At 37.6% G+C, this 21,490-nt stretch overlaps 1 protein-coding gene across 8 annotated transcripts in view; it reads left to right on the top strand.

Moving 5' to 3' along the window:
* LOC139143812 (uncharacterized) overlaps positions 1-21,490 on the top strand; it is a 178,751-nt gene that overhangs the window by 130,910 nt on the left and 26,351 nt on the right. For 6 of the 8 annotated variants that reach the window (XM_070714376.1, XM_070714377.1, XM_070714381.1 and 3 more), the window contains 2 exons: positions 9,486-9,617; positions 15,989-16,027. In XM_070714376.1, the coding sequence (XP_070570477.1) occupies positions 9,486-9,617; positions 15,989-16,027 (171 nt within the window). Of the gene's footprint in view, positions 1-9,485; positions 9,618-15,988; positions 16,028-16,641; positions 16,869-21,490 lie in introns of those variants that run through there. The other 2 variants (XM_070714383.1, XM_070714382.1) reach the window with 1 other exon arrangement.

The following is a 21,490-nucleotide window of genomic DNA, read 5'->3' as shown; positions in this document are numbered from 1 at the left end:
ACAAGTCATGGGGCACAATATGCAGTTTTATTGTTCACAAGTGAATTCTAGTCAAAAACTGAAACGCAGTTTTCAACAATAAAATTTGTCTTATATTTCTAATGGAGTTTGAACTCTGAATGAAAATAGTAAGGTATCTGATACAGTGGCACTGTGAGAAAAGTGAATTGGAGGTCTGGGTAAAATGAATATGAAGTCTTATAAATTTTATCATTTTGAGTTACAATCTCTGTGGAAATACAAAACTCATAAAAAACTCTACCTACCCACTGAGGGGAGTCTCTCTGGCTGTTTCTACACGGTGTAAGATTTTATTTTTAAGCCATTCTAACAGATGCTATTGTATCAAATTGCTGATTTTTCACGCTGGTTGTCATGGATGGTTTTCCTATCATGTTTAATCAAACTCACAGACTGAATTTGTAGTCGAGTTACCCAAGTGGGTCCCTTCAGTTTCACGGCTGTTCAACAATTTCTCAGTATTTGAACGTTGCAACATATTTCACAAAACCTTTTATGGACATATCCGTTGCTATGGACGTCGGCTCATTCTGACAGGAAGCTGTCACATCCTCATCAAGAGGCAAAGGGGTCATTGCTGTAGGTGTAATGGTACAATATACACGATGTTATCAGCCGTGGATTCCTAAAAACCAAGCTGTTTTCTGAATCATCCCTAAGAACAGTGAATTCCCCTTTAAGTATGGCGCGTTTACGTTGCCTTTTGCGTTTGGCATAATCCCCTGTAATTATCTTCCAAATATGAGTACAAACGCCATCTCAAATAATCTTAGATATTCTCTCTCCCCCACAACCTACTCAGCAAATTGTAAATTACAGCACGTTTCCAATGAATATGCAAATTGAAATCTGCGTGGACTTCTTGATGACACTGTGGTCGTGCGTGCTGATGGAGATGGAAACGGCACTTCAAGCTCCCGTTGTTGCCATAACAACCATAAAAGTGTTGACTTCAACAGATCCAAGTGCCGGTACACTGCTCTGGCACGGTGCAGACACAATCAGACAAACTTTTGTCGGTATTTTGAGCATGGCGCCACAGAGGTGTTTCAGGCTGTTGTAGCAGTCAAGGTTATTTTTTGAGGGGAGACTTGATGTAAATGGCAAAATTACGGCAAAGCGCGGCGAAAGGGTATGCTGTTACCTGTTAGTTCTCAACAGAAGGGTATTCTCTTGTAATTGGACATGTTATTATGACACTACCAGGTATAACTTGCAACGTGACACTATTACTTGCGACTTTGGCAAATGAACGAGCATGTTGTTTCTTCGCTTCTGGAAATGGAAGGGGACTCTCTGTGGTTTGTTTCACACTAGCAATTTGCCATCTTTTGTTGAAATTTATTCAAGCAGACAACCGCCTGATGTAGGTCCATTGTTCAGTCTTGTAAAGAGCTGCCATGGGATTTGTCGTGGACGGGTTTTCTTCGACTGGCCTATCCCACAAACGAAATTAAACTTGACAAGTTGGCGCAAATTCTGTCGGTAAGAGGTCAAGTTGATTGATACGTTATCACTTCGTTTACCGAGTAAATGTCAGCTGATCGGGTTTACCTGACAACGTCTAAGTGTTCGCGGATTTTACCTGGGAAAACACCAGCAAATCATCGTAAATGTCGCCCAGCTGCGATTGGCGCGGCAAGTGCTCACAATAAGGGGAAGGTGTAAGACTCATTTAAGATGGCTTGACAAGCTGTGAAATCTCCTTACAGGTCTTGAATTGCAGATTTATGACGGGAAACAAGTCATGAGGTGTTAAATCCTTTGATAAACGCTGACCTGGTCTCTGAAGAGGGGAAATTTCTTAACCAGAAATGATTGGTTATTTTTGTGCTGACGAAGTATTCTGCTCTTTGGTTGCTGTGGAAACTGTGAACGTCAGATCATAAGTTTTGTTTTCTTTGTCAGTCTTTTATATAGAAGAACATTCAAGTGGCCTTTTACTGTATAACATTTTCCCCTTTAGCTATTCTGAGAAATCGTTTTTTTGATATCGTGATATGTAACAGACTTTTGATTGTGAGATTCTCCTTCTGTGTACGGTTTTGTTGTTTGATTGCCGACTCCATGGTTTATACATGTCCAACACATAATGTGGCTCAGTGAATTTTAGACAAACCATAAGGTTTCTGTGATGCTTTTTCTTTCGTGTGAAATCACGTCTTTGGAGACTAGTGATATCTGGTGGTTTCTCTGAATCAGCTTAGTAGTCTGATGTATGGATGGCCAGAGCCTTGCCACGGGCAGATCTATCAGTTTTGTAATTTTCAGCATTTTTTTCACCAATGCTGTAGGTACCAGTAGTATTTTACTCTGTCCTTGTAGACAAACAAAAATGATATTTAAGCTCCTCTCGCAACGATCTGTACCTCATAAGTGACAGGCTGAGACAAAGCTGCATTTGAATTGTAGTTTGCCCAAGGGAACCATCAGAGATACCTATTCACAGCATCCCATGCTTGAATTGTACGTATATCCACTTTTGTAGTTTTTTTTTTCCTTTTTTTCACAAAGCATTCTAAAAGTCATATTCTACTCACAGAAAATAACAAAATACTTGTGCTGAACTATGATCAGAATCTTCAGAATAATAATCGCAAGGCAGCATGTTATCGAAACTTAGCCAGGAAATTTGATCTATGCAGCCGTGAATTTTATCACAGAAACTGATAATCGGTTATTTGCTGATCAGAGAAGAGATTAGGAAAATGATGCAAGAGGGAGATACATATATTCAAACATGAGATTTCATCTTTAGCTTGTTCTATTCACATTTTAAAGGAATTTTTGAAAAAAAAAATACCATCTCATGCAATGATAGATCTTACACAAAAATGAAAATTAATTAATTTTCAAGGATGTCTTCATTATTTTTGTTCTAGAAAACAAGAACATTTTCAACTTTTACCGGGATTATCTCAAAATGTATAGAACTTGTCTTGCAAAAGCAAAGTGCTCCTTATAATATGTAATATTATTGTTGATAAATTGAATTCTTGTCTAGTTTTGTAGTGGTCAAGAATAACACTGGACAGTAAAAATAAAGTGTTTATCGTGATTTCAGGTTTGTTTAATACTAAATATAGCTCCACGCGCACGACTTCAGACAACACTGCTTAAAATTTGGACAAATTTTGCTGTTGTATGCGCGGCTGTTGTTGCAGCTTGTAGTCTGAGCCATTAAATCATGCAAATTAATGTGACTTTGAGTAGCCATCGTAAAACTAGCAGGTTTTATTTTCGTCTTTTATGCGGAAAATGCGGACAAATATTTATCCGTGCATATTAATGAGAGACAAAATAACATCATTTGCGATCAGCGCTTTACAAAGAGAAGGAAAAATGTCAAAGTTTTATCACAGCTAATGGAGTTTTAAGAAAAGTAAACATTGTGCTCAGGGATCATATTTGAGATCTTTCGCTCAGAAAATAGAGATTTTTATCAACGCTTTCAAGAGAGCATATTGTGGATTTGTATCATCTCATCGTGATCTGTCATGTCAAAAACTCCTTACCAAAATAGTTCCTTATCAGATAAAAATCCTCTGATAATGCACGATATCGAACAGGAATCTTGGTCTTTTTGTACTCTTCAAAAATTAATTTCTTCATTTTTGGCGCTATCTTCAGCAGAGACAGCTAAAAGATTCGATTTTAATTTAATTATTTGGAGAGTGGCAGGAAAGAGCGATATATTTTTGATCAATGCTGGCAATATTTAATGCGAGGTAGTCTAGATATCATTGGGAGACGCCTCTTGAACGCATCTCAAGGCAAAATTCAAAGACTACTCAATAATCATACACCTATGACGGCAAGATTCCCCTAGCGGAGTAAGAATGGGTTTAAAAGATGAAAAATATACACAAGTATCATGAAACGAAGTCGCATTGAACAAGAAATAATTTGCATACGTCCAGAAATCAGGCTGTTGTATCAGCCTGTGATGTTAAAGGATACTTTTTGATTAGTAAGCTTTTTTTTCACACTGCTTTTTGAAAATATCCTTTCAAATTGGACGCCGAGGAACATTGCTCATCGTCTCTGGTCAATCTTTCTTTTGCAAAGAATCATCAAGGGGCTTCAAAATTGACTCCGACTCGGGAATATGGCGCTGCAATTTGCCGAGCACACAAAGGCAGGTTTTGGTTGTACTGCAGATTGGAAAGTCGTAAGGATTAAAGTCTTCAAGTGTTTAAAGTGAGCACTGTCATGAAATATTTATGACTCGTTGAATTTATGATAGTGGGAGGAAAAAAAAGTACTTGGAGTATTAGTGCAGACTGAAACATGATATGGAGTCGTCTTAATGGCAAATCCGTCTCACCTTATAACTCTTTCAACATCGCGATCTGACATACTGAAAACAGTTGGGAATCCTCGCATGTCACTCAGACTACGTTCAAGGTGTGGTAATGGAAATACGGAGAATGGTTTTTCAGAGAAACTAAGTTTTTAAGTGTGAGTTTCGCACCAACTTCTTAAAACAGTCGCAAATATATGGTGTGTAATATTTCTCAATGTAATTTCTATTTCCTCTTGTATCACCATTTTGTTACATGTTTGAGTTCTCTGAGATTTTGTAGTGCATTCCGGATTATCGGTTAATCGTACATCAAACTCCAAATCCATAGGGTGTTTTAAATTTATTCATGAAATTTTTTCCAGCAATATTTTGCTTGCAAAATATTTGAAAATATTGTCGCGTTGTCCAATTTCTTGGCCAGTTCACTTTGGGACCTGCAATATCAACAGTTTATTCTATTGCGTAAATGGTGCCATTAATATCAAATTTGAAAGCTTTTGAAAGAAAATAACTCACATTTATCATATAACACAGAAACATAACCTTTTCCCTTTGCTATTACACTCCAAATCATGTAGGCTGTCATTATCCAAACTTTACATCAGTAACCAAGTCAAATACTTTCCCTTTGTGCAGTTTTGAAGAGAGTAAGTGTTTTGGGGGATTTGAATCGCTCTTCTCTGCTATCATGGTTTTGAACAATTTCTTGTAGATTAAACTTTATTGATGCTTGAAAAACAATGTAAGGAATGCGATTTCTAAAGTTCTCACAATTTTTTTCAATTCTGAAAATTTTTTCGTTTTTTTGGTGTACACTATAAAGTAGGCCATGGTGATGATAAACTGGTAGTAATGAATTGCTATGGTTGAAACCTGTTGGCATTTCCCGTATGGACTCTGTAATTTCCTGGGATTAAAATATCATGTATCTCTCCGGCACAGATGGGATTTCAGCTGGGATGACAATTATGCACAGCGCCCTCTGGCAAATGAAGGAGGATACATCTTTGGCATTAAAAGAAAATGCTGTAGTTTAATGTTTCTTCTCCCTTGAAATTAGTGATTGTATTTGCCATGTCGTGTACTGTACAACTGAAATGTGACTGTGTTCTTATCCAGCCACCTGTCTGTTGAGAGTTACTGGAAAATGACTCTCTCATTGCCAGATGTTAGAATCTGACTCTCTTAAAACTTTTGTCCTGTTGTCCCATATATTTGTTCTGTATGTAGTGACCAGTTTCTTGTCCTTTTCTGAAAACCATGATGAGATGCCTTGTGTCCAACATGTCAGCTTGGCCTTCATGTGTGTGTGTCATTTGCAATGTTGACAAGTGAATTTTATGCCTGGCTTAAATTGGTTTGTCAACAACAACATCTTAAATTACACATTCTGAGTTGTGTTTGTAAAGTTTATACTTCGTATTAACATGCTTTAAAGGGAAAAAAAAACACAAAAACACCATATTAATGTGTAGAACAACAGACTGTAGTGAAAATGTTATCGAAAGTTACAGCTTTAATATTAGGCTGATGTGCAGTGTCTCGGAAGCTGTTATCCAATTGGGTGGCTGAATTTTACCATTATGATTGAATAATACAAATAAACTCCCTAAGTCGCTGTGAATAGTGGCAATTGACCAATCAGATATAACCTTCCAAGCACGCTACATATCAGCAGATAATTGTTCCTTGAAGATAATTTGTGAAGTCTAGCAATGATGCTGGCTTGAGTTACACCTAATCATGGAAGTTTGCTAAAGCTGGCATTAGAACCAGCTGATGTATCATTTCATTTCATAACATGTACCTTTTGTCAAATCAAATTTCTGTTTGTAAGCAGTAGATATTTGCATAGTCTTTGTATGTAACCATCACTTCGTACTCAAAGCTAATATTTATAAAGCCGTCATTTCAAGCTTCACACTTACCTTAGTTTGGAGCTTAGAATGACAGTCAAATTACCAGATCTACTCTCTCCAGCCAGTGCACATACAACTTTGTCTGAACAGTGCACCAGCTTCTAGAAACTTACAAATACGAATTCCACAAATCAAAGAGCGGTTAACCGCATTTGATGCGTAGGTAATGTTATTAGTCACAGATTTACCGCCAAACAATAGCCTTTTAAGCTTTCAGAAAAGTAAGCACGCGGGTGCTGTGTAGCTTAGTCCTGCCCCGGAAGACTGTGCCAAGTACGCAAAGGACCCCCATGCAGGGCTGTGTGAAGGGGTTTTTTTCTGAGTTTTGAGATTCGATGTATCATGAATAACTGTAGCTGCAGTCAAAGTTTTTCGGCAGTTTTTCTGAAGCATTCTAGTGAATTCTCCTGCATGTACCAGAGGGAATTGGAGCACATATGCGATTTCAATCTAACACCTAGATCAGTTTTAGTAAAAATCTTGCCCGGGCTGTTTGCTAGTGACTCCCCTGCAGCAATAACCTCATTCTGTGGATTATGAGCATTACCGGGCCTATTTTGACTCGGAAGAGAAATTGCCCCGAAATTGGTTCTGACATGTTCTACGACTGAGCTGGTTTTTTGCGTCAAAAGCAACAGGATTTAGCCGGTGTAATTCGGTGCGATTATTTCTGGAGTAAAGAGTTTTTCTTGTGCTGACATGTTGGAAATTTTGAGTGATCGCAGCTTTGTCAGGTCCATCGGTATGTGCCCATATAAGGCAAGAGTGAGGCATATTTCATTAAGCCCATTGACATAAGGACAGATTATCACGAAGATATGAATTTTCCTCAGCTTAGCTCAGTATTTCTGCAGTCTTTAACGATACAAACTGTTTTCTCAGTTTAATCCGCTTTTTGTATATGTATGTAGGCCCCCTCGTTATGTTGTCAATTTTGATGTAATTGCAACCGAAAAGTAGTTATGGTGGTTTGTAAATCTGGTTTTAGCTAATATACTTCATGCAGATATTTTCCTTATATTGTGCACGGTTATTGTGAAGTGTGTAAACAGCAGTTTTGCTACAAAAATAGCAAAGCCGTACTATGTTTATTTTGCCATCTACGGTGACTACTCACAGCCCTCACCCCTCTTATGCGTTAAATGGACAACTGGACATTATGTGTACTGAAATGATATGAAAACAAAATATTTTTTAATGAATTTTTTGTCTTCACTCTGAAGTCACGTCAAGCAATATGTTGGTTGGTTGCTGAGGTTAAATTGAAGCTAGTGTGATGCTGTGGGACCGCTGTACCTTCAAATTAGCACACAAATCTTTACTTTCATGAGTGAAGAATATTAAAGATATGACAAAGGGGTCAACATGTTCAGTAATTCACAAGATAATACTACAAATTGTTTGAAAGATAAGGAGTATTATAAGACAACTTGAGGTTGACCATGTACATTGATTTCTTTAATGGGAGTTTCTTTCTGCAGAGGGCTCCCTATCTATGTTGTTGAATTTAGTCAAAAAAGTAAAAGTTAATGTCAGTGAGGCCAATTTTTGACCATATATTGGCACATCTCATCCATCAGGGATTTGGAGGTAGGCAGGGAAGAATGACAGTTGACCATAGTTCCAAAGTGCGCCCTCTGGCGGCAGGGGAAGCACTAGTGCTTGTAAATCTGTGCTATGTGTTCGCCAGGAGTTGCCCATGCAAATTGTATAGTGGACATTTTGTTTCTTTGTCAGTGTTGTTAACAAGGAACGCTTTGGAAAGAATGATTTAGTATGTCACTGAACTGTTGTTATAGCTTTGTCGTTCTTTGCTCAAACTATGTACAGTGCATATGAGAATGTCTATAAAGGTATTATAAAACTGTCAAGGTATTGTCAATACAAAAATATAGTCATTTGTTCAACAGAGAATAGTTGTGATTGTTTTTGAAAATTCATTAGAATACAGACTGATGAGTTGCTGGTGTAATCTTTTACCTGTGCAAATATTATTTATGGGAGGTTCTAAGTTTTTTTGGTAAATGCTGCTGCTTTTGTTATGGACTGTTCTGACATGCTGATAATATTTACTATGGCATGTCTCCCCCTAGTGTCGAAAATCGAAGAATAATCATACAGTTTTCTATGACTGGGAGGGGAGCCATCATGTTATATACAGCACCATCACCTTGCCTTCTGCATTTAAGCAAACCTGGTGTGATCATTTATCAAAAGGCAACATTGTACACCCCGTTGAGTACGAACAAGTAGTCGCTGATTGTCAGAGAATAAACCATTACTTGCTGTAGATGGTATCGATTGCTTTTTGTAAGGCGCAGAAACTGTATTAGAAAGCTCGACAACCTGTGTTGCTCTGCTGTGTTTGAATGGCAGTTTGCCATCCAATCTAGCTCCCTGAGATGTGACCTTCAGATCTTATAGAAAGATATGTGTCTGATAGGATGATTTACTGCAGGGCATGGTGTTTTTATCAATGAGTAAATTTAGAGGGAAGACCAGTTGCTGGCAATCTACTGACATGCTTCTTGGCAGACAAAAGATAGATGATAGAGGTTATTCTAATTTTATTTTTTTCGAATATTTATTACCATCCTCATGCTTCTCAAGTTTCAAGGATCCTCCTTTCTTCAGTTACAATCAAAAGATGTAATTATATTCTAGTAATACAGCCACAAAAGTGTCTGTATCTTAAGGTAGAATGCAATCAATTTTCTTCTGACCTACCACTTGTGGGGGCTCATTTTGAAGCTCTTGGCGAAAGAAAAGTTTTCACAGTCTTAGTTTTTCGAAAATCGAAAATTTTATTTTTTCCCATAGAGTTAACACAGGGATTGCGGCCATTTTGAATTTCAAATATCGAGATATCGCAAGTTATTTGTCTCTCTAGTACCAAAGTTTGCACGGTGACCCCTGATTTTTATTCTTGCTTCGGTAAGAGAATGGTTGAAAGTTTCACTGAGGAAAGTTTGAGCAAAATTTTAAGTCTTTCACTTTCGAGGTGCACATTACCTTAATACATGCATGAGTTTGAAGACAGCATATTCTGAAAGATATTACATGGAAAGTGAATTTTGTAAACTGGATTTGAAATTCCATGGGAAACAAATGCATGCATTATGTGAATTAGATAAAATGCAAAATGTAGGAACATTGGTATACCATGTCAAAAAATACACCCCTTTGAGCTTTCTGACATCGTCAATGATATGTGTGTTCTTGTTTTTTCCCCCACTCAGGTCAACCAGGAGGAAACCAGAAAGGAAAAATCCTTGTTGGTGGAGAGATTACGTGCCTTAGAAGCTGAGAACTCTGCATTGGTGCTAGAAAATGAAAGTCAGAGAGAACAGTATGAGAGGTGTCTAGATGAGGTGAGCTCATTACCCAGCATTCCATGCTGTATCTAGAAGTTCATGTAGTTTATTGCATAGTCAAGGTGGCAGTGTAGCAGCTCATTTCCCAAGCTGCTCTTGCACTGATTATAGATGTTATCTTTGCAAATCTTAAGTCTCTGTGAAGCTACAATTTTCTTTTGCAAGCTAGGTTTGTGATAAAACCTTTGATTCTTTTAGCCACTGTGCCAAGACATCTTGATCATAAAGTAAACTTAAACTCTATAACACCAGTTTCTTACCACATCTTGATTATATTTGGAAATTGATTTTGGACAAAACAATTATGTTTGATATTTGCAAGTAAAGGCATTGTATTGCATTGATCACAGATGCATTCATTTCCACAGAATGATGAGTTACTTAGAGTTTATGGAAGCATATAGACAGTAAGAATGGGTCTACTGCCTCTCTACTGTCTGTGGTAGGTCCCTCAAAGTTGGGCAGAGCACAAGTTAACAAGGAAAAGCGCCCTCTAGAGATGACTTTTACATCATGTTTGTGGCTGACAGCAGCTGTACAAGGCAGTGTTTTTTTGTGTTGGAAACTCTGACTCTGTGCAGTGTGAAATAAAACTACTAAAAAACACCCTGCAATACATGAATCCTTCAACTAAAAGCACATGAATCTATCTCATTTATGCCAAGTGATAGGAAACGTATCATTTTCACTGTAGTGTCATCTTTCTTGAAAGTAGGTCAACAATTAACCTCTTCTCTCACAAAAACTGCCAGGTTTTTTGGAATAGAGAGAAAAATATCACAGCCCATAGCTCATAGGTTCCTTTGTAAGGCAAACCCATTAGCTCCAAGTATTTCATGGGGCTGACATCTCAACAGCTTTACAAGTCATCCGAATGAGAACGCAAGTGATAGTTTGTAGAAATTACTTGTTTGTGTTACACTTCAAATTACTGTAGAACAAGTAAAGTGAAGGTGACTTTTGACCTCAGATCAACACAAGAGACCCAGATCATTCTCCGATATCAGCTTTCTCCAAGAATGCTTTTTAGATTCTTAAATCAGAGTTTACTTGTAAAGAAATATCTCAGTGTAAATACTATTCTGGCAGGGATATCTCTACTCTAGATCTCCCCCCGAACAAATATTAGAGAACTTTTTAGAACTTTGTGGTAAGTGCACACAATACTTGAATGCGGATCCTGGTGACGTTGTTTCATTACTCCAGTACATTTGCATAACAATGGCTCACAATAGATCTGATTGGTGAAATGTAATTAAACACTCCGGGGTAAAGTAATTACAGGTAGATAGGTGTAGTCAGACGATAATGAGAGAGGGACCATAAAAGCCAGGTAGGTCGAATATTTTTCTCTGAAATTTTGGATTATCCAAGTTGCCTACAGAAAACAATGGAAATTTCTCAGGCTAACACTGGGGGCTAAGATACTGTATTATTATTATTAATCAGTTTAGTCCAAAGATATATTCATGCCATGTACTACTCAGGTAATTGTGACGCAGGTACGATATTGTTTTATACACTGTCCTTTATAAGATATTCAGTCTATTTGGTAGTTGGTAAGATGTTTGTCATTAGGTTTTTTATGTCTGTCAGGTTGGCAATAAATCAGGCCTCTGGATAATAAATGGTTGAATTTTGTCTAAAAACAATAAAAGCTCTTATGTAACTGTCAGCAATCAGGGTTGTAGAAATGTTGAGTTAAACTGGATTGCTTTTATAAAGAGCTGTACAAACCATGGTACGAATAAGTGAGCCTTCAGTGAACTGAACATTCAGTGATGTCTCTACAGTGTATTAAAATTGCTCCACTGTATAACAGTTATGTTGTTCAAAGGTTATGAATACGTTGAAATTTTTGCAACAGTTTGTTTCGTTTGTTTATAGTTTGACTGTTACCCAGGTCTGACCTTTCATGCAAGGCTTTGTCACGAACCTGTGAGAATTCTTGAAGGTCGTGTTTGTATTTTATTCGTTGGCAACTTTTCAATCCCATTAATATTACGTGGAAAGCATTCATTGGCAGTCAAACACTGTACAGGATATGTGCGTCATGATGAGATCAGTTTCTAGATCACATTCAAGTGTGTCTCAAATGTATCTGGTTAATTTGAGGTGTCTTCCAATTTCAAATTAATCGTCAAGATTGTCGCAGATCAGTGGAACTGTTAATTGTAAAAGTCCATCTGTTTTTGACAGCATTGTCTTGAAAATACAAGACAAATTTTCAAGTTCTGGGTGAATATTTGTGAGCAGTTCAGACCCGCTGAAGTTTATTAAAATGATAAATAATATGAAAAGACACTGGAAATTGACATTGTATTCTAACAAGCTCCATGCATTTTCTACCTGACTTCAAAGAGTACTATAGTGGGGGTGGAGGTGGAGAGGTGTAAAATATTTGAATCGTACAGTTGCCCGACCAAGCTTCCTGTCAAGATACAGTAATAAAGCCCTGGTTATTCTGTAAAGGGAAAACAAAACAGTCCTTGATTGATTTTCCTCTTCATGTGAAAGTTGAGCCCAAGTTTGATAATCTCCTTCCACTCTGATTTTCTCTGTAAATTGCTCCAAAAACATCTTCAGCAGCCAAGCAGCAGTGTGTTTATTCAGGCCAGCCCAGTTGGCCTGAGGGAAACCTCCGAACTGAGATAACAAGCCCCCTGGGACCTGAAGATGAGCTCTAAACAACACAGACCGACATCACTTCATTAAAACAGAGACGAGGGGTCCTTGCGAATCAACAGAACAAGTAGTCCTATTGTACTTGCAGGCAGATCCCCATTGCTGTCTTGTAAACAAATAAACATGTAGGGGAGTGGAATATAGCCTGGCCTTGATAGATGATATTGGAAAGGAGTTGCATGGTACATGAAAGGATTCGTGGAGACATTACAGGGTGATAATGTTGGTTTTGGAAACTCAAATTTAGAAACATCAATAGCATTTTATCAGAAGCTTCATGTTTCTTGACCAAGCAAACCAGTTTCAAGGATTATAAGAGATGGTTTTAATGACCCATGTGTCCTATCAAAAGAAATTTAGAGAAACAATTATTGATGGAGTTGTCTCATTAGCTGGTGCTCTGAGAGCATTGTTACTGTAACAGCATTTTGATGTGTTCTGGAATAAATGAATTGTAATTTTACACAGAAAAGCTTACTTACGATTAAGAAACTTCACTGTAGATTTATTCTGGTCTGAATTTTTATCCGTAAAGTGGTTTAAGCATCACGACTCCCTGGCTGCAGAGCAGACACCACTACTGACTCCAATTTTCTTAATCTGTTGCCGGGACAGTAGAAATTGAGTTGCAGGGCTTTGCTATCCAAATGAACATTGTGCTTCAACTTGACTGATATTCAATTTTGGGTATCTGAATTTTCAATAAGCTTCCTTTCTATTCAGTTCAGGGTTTTGTCTTTACAGTAGTCGTAATGTACATGTAGTCCCACATATCCACCACAGCAACATATATGTAATGCAGGGGGCCAGTAGCTGTAACTTTTGAGTTTTTTTCACTGATTTTGTTTTGTATATTGATTGCAAGGTCTTGTTATACTCCCCAAAGCATGCTCAAAGACCAATTATCTAGCTTGTCAACACAATGTCTGTACATGTAAAATACACTGTTATTGTTTACAATTGAATTCTAGCACTAAAATTCACTTGTCAACAATAACAATGCAGTCTACACTTGTACAGGCCGAGTTGACAAGCTGAATACTGTATACCTTAACATGTTTTGGCAAAAAGTACAAGAAACTAAAGTTGACATTGAAACAGAAATGGTGAAAAAATTACAAACATTCACAGCTACTGGCTTTTTATCCCTTTGAGTGCTAAAGTCAATTTTTGTCACTTTTGCAAAATAAAACTAAAACAATTTCTGTCATATTTTTTCAGAGATAAAAATCTGACGCCAATAGAAAAGCATGTCAATTCAGTCCAAAACTATATAAAAATATTGGAAAAATATAAAAAAAATTAACAAAATTTTGCACTTAAATTTCGGAGGGAAAATTATGGCACTTTAAAGGGTTGATATGTGGTGTATCTTTGAAATTCATTCTCTCTATGATGTTCTTGTTTCGGTTTCCAAAAATGATCCCGACTGTGGAAGTGAGAGACCCTATCAGGTTTAAAGACATATGGGACTCCCAGGTTCCCAATGTGCCAAATTCTTACCCAGCGAAGGTTTGACCTCGGCAAAAAATGTGTAACTGACACCATTACATCTTCAGAGGTAGGAGAGAACAACGTTTGCAAATGATCACTCACTGCCCTGTGTTGAAAATTCAACGCAGCAGGGGTACAAAAATCTAATGTATCTCATCTGTCGGATGAGTGACTTCAGCTCCGGCCCGCTGAGGTGGAAACTTTTGATCAGATTTCCACCGCGGTTGGCTTTCCTGCACTCGATACCCTCAGGAGGTACGGTGGCAATTTAAATTTAAATTTACTGTAGGTGTGGGATATGATTTCCCCTTGCTGTCCATGTGGTACTATAGCTAATAGCCCAACTTACACACACCAGATACAAGAGTGGATCCCATAGACATCTTAATCATGGTTGTGCCGGGAGCCATGCGTGTTCTGGACTTTCTTGGACAAGCCTTTATAATGAAGTGGTAAAACCCCAGTAGCAGAGACATGAGTTCCAAAGCTTTATAGGGTTCTCACAAAACCATAGCACTCCAAATGTATGTGAAAATATTGCAAAAATCAGAGTAAAGTGATTCTTTTGGTCTATACTTTGGCCTTGGTCCATGCCATTGGAAATCTAGCTTTACACAGCATGTACGGTATTTATTTGGTTACGTTGTCTGAACAGGCTAATCATGAAATGTTAATGCATGCACTTGATAAGGCAATGTATCAATTTCAAAAGAAAGCAAGGAAAGGTTGCAGATGGGAAAATATTGAAACTGTAATCATATCAGCAGAATGATCCCGCATAATCCATTTTTTTCTGACAGTGTGAACTTAAAAAGTTGTCTCTATTCTCATTGCTATCAGACTCTGTTGGTGGAGTCAGAAACACACTGGATTCTAAACCAGCAACAAGTGTGACAAAAATGTTCTTTCTATTCTACCCCGGTGACCAGCAAAATTATTCTGTTATGTTCTACGTGACAACCAAACAGATTGCTCTGTAATTTCCACCTAGCAACCGGGCTGATTATGTCATCAGTAGCAACAACGCTCAGAAAGTTATTCTTTCAGAAATAAGAGATGACTGACAAAAATTCTGACGAATGCAAAGAAAAAAACAAAACAAAAACCATCTCTTTATGGAAATCCTTGTCCAAAATAAGTTTCAGCTTCCAGCTTCAAGGTTGCTGTCCATTCTAGGGACAGTTCAGCAGCTGCCGGCCATTCTTGATAGATACAATTCAAATAATGACAAGGCGTGCTACTCCCTAAATCTACACCTTTTGTTTTGCTCTGTCTGATTGTCGTAGATTGGTCACGCTATTGTTACCACTTTGCATTCGCCTGTTCTGTCAATAGGGCATTGTGGCCCACACCAACAAACCACTGTCTTGCTGTAGTCTGCAGTGTGTTTTTGGCTAAAGGCATGTGATAATACCATTGTATACATCGTGATACCCAAACTTGCCCGCCATTGATTTTTCCTGTTCACACTTTGTCGAAAATAACTTTTATCATTATCCCCAACTCATCCCTTCTATTTGACGACAAAGCTAGACACATTTCCAGTACTTTAAAAAGATTATTATGCTATTTGAGTTACAAGTCCTGAAGAAAGGAAAAAAAACGACAATCGTTTGTGGTGTTTGGAGGACAAATATTTGTACGTACTGCTCCGACACAGAATCAAGCAGTTGTCATGGTGATAACAGTAGCAGTTATTTCGTTTTGTTTCCTGGAGAAATAAACAAATTAATTGCCTCACTAAAGTAGAAATCTTTTTGTACCGCATGACAAAATGAAACTACAAGGCAGTGCTCCATTTGACCACAATTCTATTTATAGTACTGTGAGCAAAACTCTGTCTTTCTCATTGGATCTTCGCCAAATGGACAGTACTGGGGGTATAGGCCTGAATCAGACAGGTTGTGAAATTTAAAGTATGACGTCTTGGATGTAAAGAACCAACAAAACGTTTACGAAGTATTTTTGTCCCCAGTGGAATTGTAATTTCAAACTGTAGTACAACCTCATGTGCTTAAACTCTTAGCTATTAAATATCTCACAGACACACACTAAGATACCTATGTCCATGGGAAAAAAAAAGATTGTTAAGGCTGTGATCACAAAAAATTGGATTTAAACTCACAGATAACAATATGTGAAATATCTTTTATTCGTTTATAATGATTTTCGTTTCTGTTCAATTGCAGGTTGCAAATCAGGTTGTACAGGCTCTACTTATGCAGAAGGTAAGTGTACAAACATTGCTTTCGATGTCAGAGGTCAATGGTGATTGAGTTGAAAGGGCATAGATCAGTTAGAACTTGGCCTTTCCCTGGTCATTGGGTGCTAGAGATCCAAGTGTATTGCTAAGCTCACTGTGACGTCAAATGAATGTTTTTCAGGTTTTTTTTTCCAACAAAACTGGCTCCTTGTGGGAGGTAGTCAAGTGGCTTGTATAAAACTGCAGGGATTGTGAAAAGAAAGAAATATTGTCATCAAGACTGAAACTAGTGGGCAACAATGATAATATTTAGTCTGGGGATCCTACACTACCAAGCAGCTGTTCATCTTTAGTGAAAAATTATTCATTTGTCTCTGGAGTCATTTTACCATTGTGGGGATGGCCTTCGTATCTGCGAAATGAAGGAAGAATGTGTCAGTTATGAAGTCAGTAAAAAATACATAATCGCTCAATTCCAATTGATAAAAAAATTAAAATTAAAAAGCTGCTAAAAAATGGCAGTGCTATAACATTATTCAAATGTGGTTTGAAAGTGTGCCAATTAGTCCCTCAGGGAGACAACCTGACCACCCCCACCAGACAATGGTTTAGTCTTAATGGGATTTGACAAAGTGGTGCAGTAGTGCATAGGGGAAATCAGAGAGTAGTGTGTACTAAACGGCGGTACTTACAAAAACCCACAGACAGCCTGCCGAAATACAGAGAGGCATGTGACAGACATAAGATTTTGAACTGTTTAAAGTTCAGCTGTCTTCAAAAGCATGGATTTTGACCTGGTGTGTAGCTGTGTTGTGGCGACTTACCTAGCCCTGATGGGCCTGTTGTGGTGTCTGTCCTTCTTCAAGGTAAGGTTTGGCAAATTGATGTATCATTGTTATGACTCCGCCGTGCCCGGTTCATTCTTTCAACGCGACTTGAGTTCCTGTGCATAGCCTGGCTCTTTACAACTATAGAGGCTGTGAGGTCACCTATGGAATGTGCTGTACACATGGTGTACGTATGCTTGCGTGTTCACCCTGTCAGGATCAGTTTGGTAATTGGGTCCACCCATAGAGAGAAATGGAAAAGAGAAAAAAGTAAACGAGAGAAATCGGGGACATCATGAATGTATAAAATCCCCCACTCTTAACCATCATTTTCTGTCGCCGCCTTGACATTCAGTTACATCGGTTAGCTTCATATTATCAGCTTCATCTTATTTGTGATTGACAAAAACTTTTTGAGCAAATCATTGTGTAAGGTAAACACTGCAGAATATTTCTCTTTTCAATTGTGTTGTTATCATTCATGCATCAAGAAGTTTACAAAACTGTCAGAGTGTACGGATTTACAGTTTAATCCCTCTTGAACATTGTTGAGTAAATAAACTTTGTACTGAAGTATAATTTTGACCTACTTTTAGCAAAACATTTGATCTCCATAGCTGGCGAAAGGTAATGCTTATCATGATTAACTGCCCTTACATCAGATACCCCCGTGTGTCTGTGTAGAGGTCCATCTTTACCATAGTGCACTGTTCGGGAGAAACCACTGAGTGGTAGTAACAGGGTAATGCTGTGGCATATAGTTTGGTGTTGAGGCAAATATCGGGATATGTTAGGTAAAACTATTCACACAAGTTGTCGAACGAGTGTAATTTAGTAAATATAGGTTGAATGTTTGCTGCAAATGACATTTTATTTGAAATTCAACTCACATCATGCAGCTTACACAAAAAAAACCAACTGTGTAGGTGGGGATACTTTATGGAAACTACGTAAGATGCCTTCAGTTGACAGCTGTAAATCTTACGAGTTAAATGTCTACCTTTGTAAAGCTTATTATTGCCACATCAATTGTATCTTCAAGCTAATTGGAACTTGGTCAAAAAAATACAGTAAATCTGTTTTAATTGTGTTCTGCAGATACACTTTGTAGCACAATGGGGTTTTTCTTGTCCTTATCTGCAGTTTTGAAAGTTGAGGTCCAAACTGCAAAGTAGCTCAGAAGGGGTATGATAGCTGTTCTGTCAAAATGGCAAACTAGCGTATCCACAACATTGACTCAGCGTTTCGGTGAGCAGTATCCAATAGCATTCCGTCTGTCACTCCGCCAGGAAAAAACTGATCCCAATCCGAGGTATGGTAAGGAAGAACAGTGAATTCCACAGCTTAATCTAATCAGGACACGACAATTTCACTCTCACCAAAGTTACATAACTGTGTGTATTATGAAAAACAAACCATTGACGTCTATGTATATCGCCTCTATTGTTTTTGCTAATTACCGAAGGAAATCACTGTTTAGTCAGGTTGTCAATTCTGAATTTTTTCCAAGAATCTTCTTAAGAACCGTTCCCCCATTCCTGACAATGAAAGCTCTGTATTCAGTGAAAATAAGCGTCTTGCAAGACATTTGAATAACAACAAAACAAAACAAGAAAATGTGGTATCTTGCTGTCAGTTTTCCTTGTGCACGGCTGCACTGTATTACAAGTCACTTGGCTTTCATATCATGAATCAAATGTATACAAACCATTGTAGACCTACAAACCTTCAGTATTTGTAAATCAATTATTCTCTATTGTAAAGCTCTGGACAGTGCTCTCATTTTTCAACTTTTAATTGTCTTTTGCACTTTTCAAGCTCTCCCTGATGGGAAAAGTCAATTTGTTTTAGTGCGTGTAAATTTGAAAGCAGTAAATTCAAGCGAAAAATCCACATTGGTGTCTGATGGTTGGCGTTTTGTGTTGAGTAATGCAATTTCCTGTCCAAAAATAGAAAGTTAAATATGAAAATAGAAAAGTCACAGGTGCGCTGTCAATATATGGTTTTCCACTTTTATAATAATTAGTTGAATCATAAAATTTTTCTGTGGTGACTTGTTTCGGAGGGAGTCACATTTTCAATTAACAGATGGCAAGGTTGTGGTGACAAAGCATTATTGCAGCAGTAAAGCATTGTTAGTCTCGGTCTGGTGTTATGAAATTATATGGCATCCATATAATTCAACGGTGACCTTCTATTGATTTTTTGGCCGCAGTGTGATAGCTTTGTCAATATATACATAGAAATGTGTGCTGATATTGAATTGTGAAATCAGTGGTGGCTTCAGTTTGTCAGGCAAGCTAAAAGTGAACTCCAAATTATGAAATCCCAGTCACTACCCATTTCTTGCATAATTTTCCCACAAAATATGCCATATATTCTGATCTTTGAGTCACCTGTGTTCATATTAGAACTATATTTTATATTTACAGGTTCACTGTTTGTAGCAATTTATGAGTTAAATAAGACTTCGCCATTTCATTCAAATTGTACTGTTTTACCTGAAAGCTCCATAACTGTTACTTTTACGATAAATTTTTCAATATTTTTTTGTTTTGTGTGTGAAATACATGGACATTTTTCTAAACCATGTAAAACTATGTTCAGCTTGTCGACATAGCCAAAATGTAGGTAACGTCAAATGTTGTATATGAGAACAGAATTTGACATCCATTCCAAATTTAGTCATCAATGACATTATACATTGTACATGGAGCAATACATTGAAATTTAACTCACTTTTACAATGAGAAAGAAAACATTCTTGTCTACTAGAACAAAAATTTTGAAAACATTGTCAAAACTTACAGTCATTGTCCCTCTGATACAGTGATATTTAGTTTACTTGGTAAGGCATGTAATTCAATTGTGATTTTGTTTGGATCGGTACAAAGGTTAAAAAGGCAGATCAATTCTTTTCAGTGTGAATTCTACTGACATGCAGTCAACCAAAATATGCCAACGATGATTATGATATTTACCACATAGTTCCACAATCTTTGGTAGTGACATGGTGATGCTGGTATGTGGCTGTATGACCAGTGTGTCAAGCATTGCAGTACACAGTGACAACTTGTGTACAGCAGGATATACAGGACAGGTACAATAAATTCCAACTTCACTTCTGCTCATAATTGGTACTCCATGATTGAACCAAGGTGTCCAAATCAAGGGGGAAGTGTATTGATACAGGTAGATCCTGCTAGGTTCTGTGCTTGTGTTGCTATGCAGTACTTGTCTATGGTATAATAAACCCCTTTATCGCCACACTTTGTTCACCCCAATTGTTATCAATTAGGGTCGATGGACCCATATACAGGGAAATACAGGGTTTGAAGGGTGGAAGCAATCATGTATGGAGACAACACTGTGGATCAAAAAGCTGTTTATGCAAGTCATGTACTCAAAGCCCAGCATCGAGACTGATATGCCAGTGATTTTGAAACATCTCAAACATACTCTGAAAGAAAAGATTGAAAAGCTACACGGTATTCACATTACCATTAGCAATCATGAGCTTTCTGTCACTGTAATTTTCCCATAGAATGGACATTTTTGGAACACAAAATATATTTAATTCATGAAATCAAAATCCAGGAATTTTTGCTTTGCTTTGTACAAAGACTCCACAGCAGAGCTACCCTCTGCTATGAGTTTTGAAACGTCAAGGAAGTTTCCATATCTCAGATTGTAGACATTCCAAGGCAAATTTATAGGTCTGGAAATGATCAACCGTACCCAACGACCTCTGCTCGGCAGAACACAAATCACTTCTGTTGACGCATGTGTGTAAGTTGTTACTCAAGAATGGCAGATTATCTTTGGATGGTTCATGTTGGTTTAACTCTCATTTCCAAGAGTTAGATTTGACTCACATTTTATTAAACAGGGTTAAGAATGCAGTGAAACCTGTCTAAACTGAATCCTGTCTAAACTGGAAACCTTTCTAAACCAAACCCTTTTCCCAGTTTCATTCCAATGGAACTCGATGTTGAAAGGACCTCTATAAATCAAACACCCCTCTAAACCGAACAATTTGCTCAGTCTTTGAACGGTTCAGTTTAGACAGGTTTTACTGTACAAGCAGAGTCCATACACACACAATTATTTATGCACTTCATACGGTACAGGTCAGTTGATACCATCTTTTGAAACGTTTCGTCAAGTGGATGTTCAATCCATGCATACCATCAGGATTTTACAACTATAGTACAATAATAATGGTCACATTATTGGTGTCCACACAAATACTTCACTATTATCAAAGAGGGCCATTTTAAGATTAATACTCCATAATGTTGACAAGAATTATGCCAAGAAACTCATTTCAACAGAAATGAAAAGAGTTTACCTTCAAACTTTCTTAAAAGTTATTGTTCAAGGATTTCAAATCAGTATTCTGAAATGATTCAGTTACTGGCTCATAAATCAAATGAAACTCCGTGATAAACATAACAGGTACCCAGCAGTATCCCTCGGGGGATGGTATTATCAACTCAGTGTAGTGTTTTCCACTGAAGTCACAAACCGATTCACGTTACAGCACGAAAAACATCTATGCCTGAATGTTGATAAAATAAAGTCAGAACTCACGCCTTCCCAAATGTCAATAAAACATGTGGTAACCATGGGAACTGCATCTTGCGTGCCGAGCAGATTGT

This window comes from Ptychodera flava, chromosome 11, assembly GCF_041260155.1.
Source record: "Ptychodera flava strain L36383 chromosome 11, AS_Pfla_20210202, whole genome shotgun sequence".
NCBI classification, from domain to species: domain Eukaryota; kingdom Metazoa; phylum Hemichordata; class Enteropneusta; family Ptychoderidae; genus Ptychodera; species Ptychodera flava.
The sequence above is the reverse complement of the archived record's forward strand: the minus strand, read 5'-3'. Positions and strand labels throughout refer to the sequence as shown.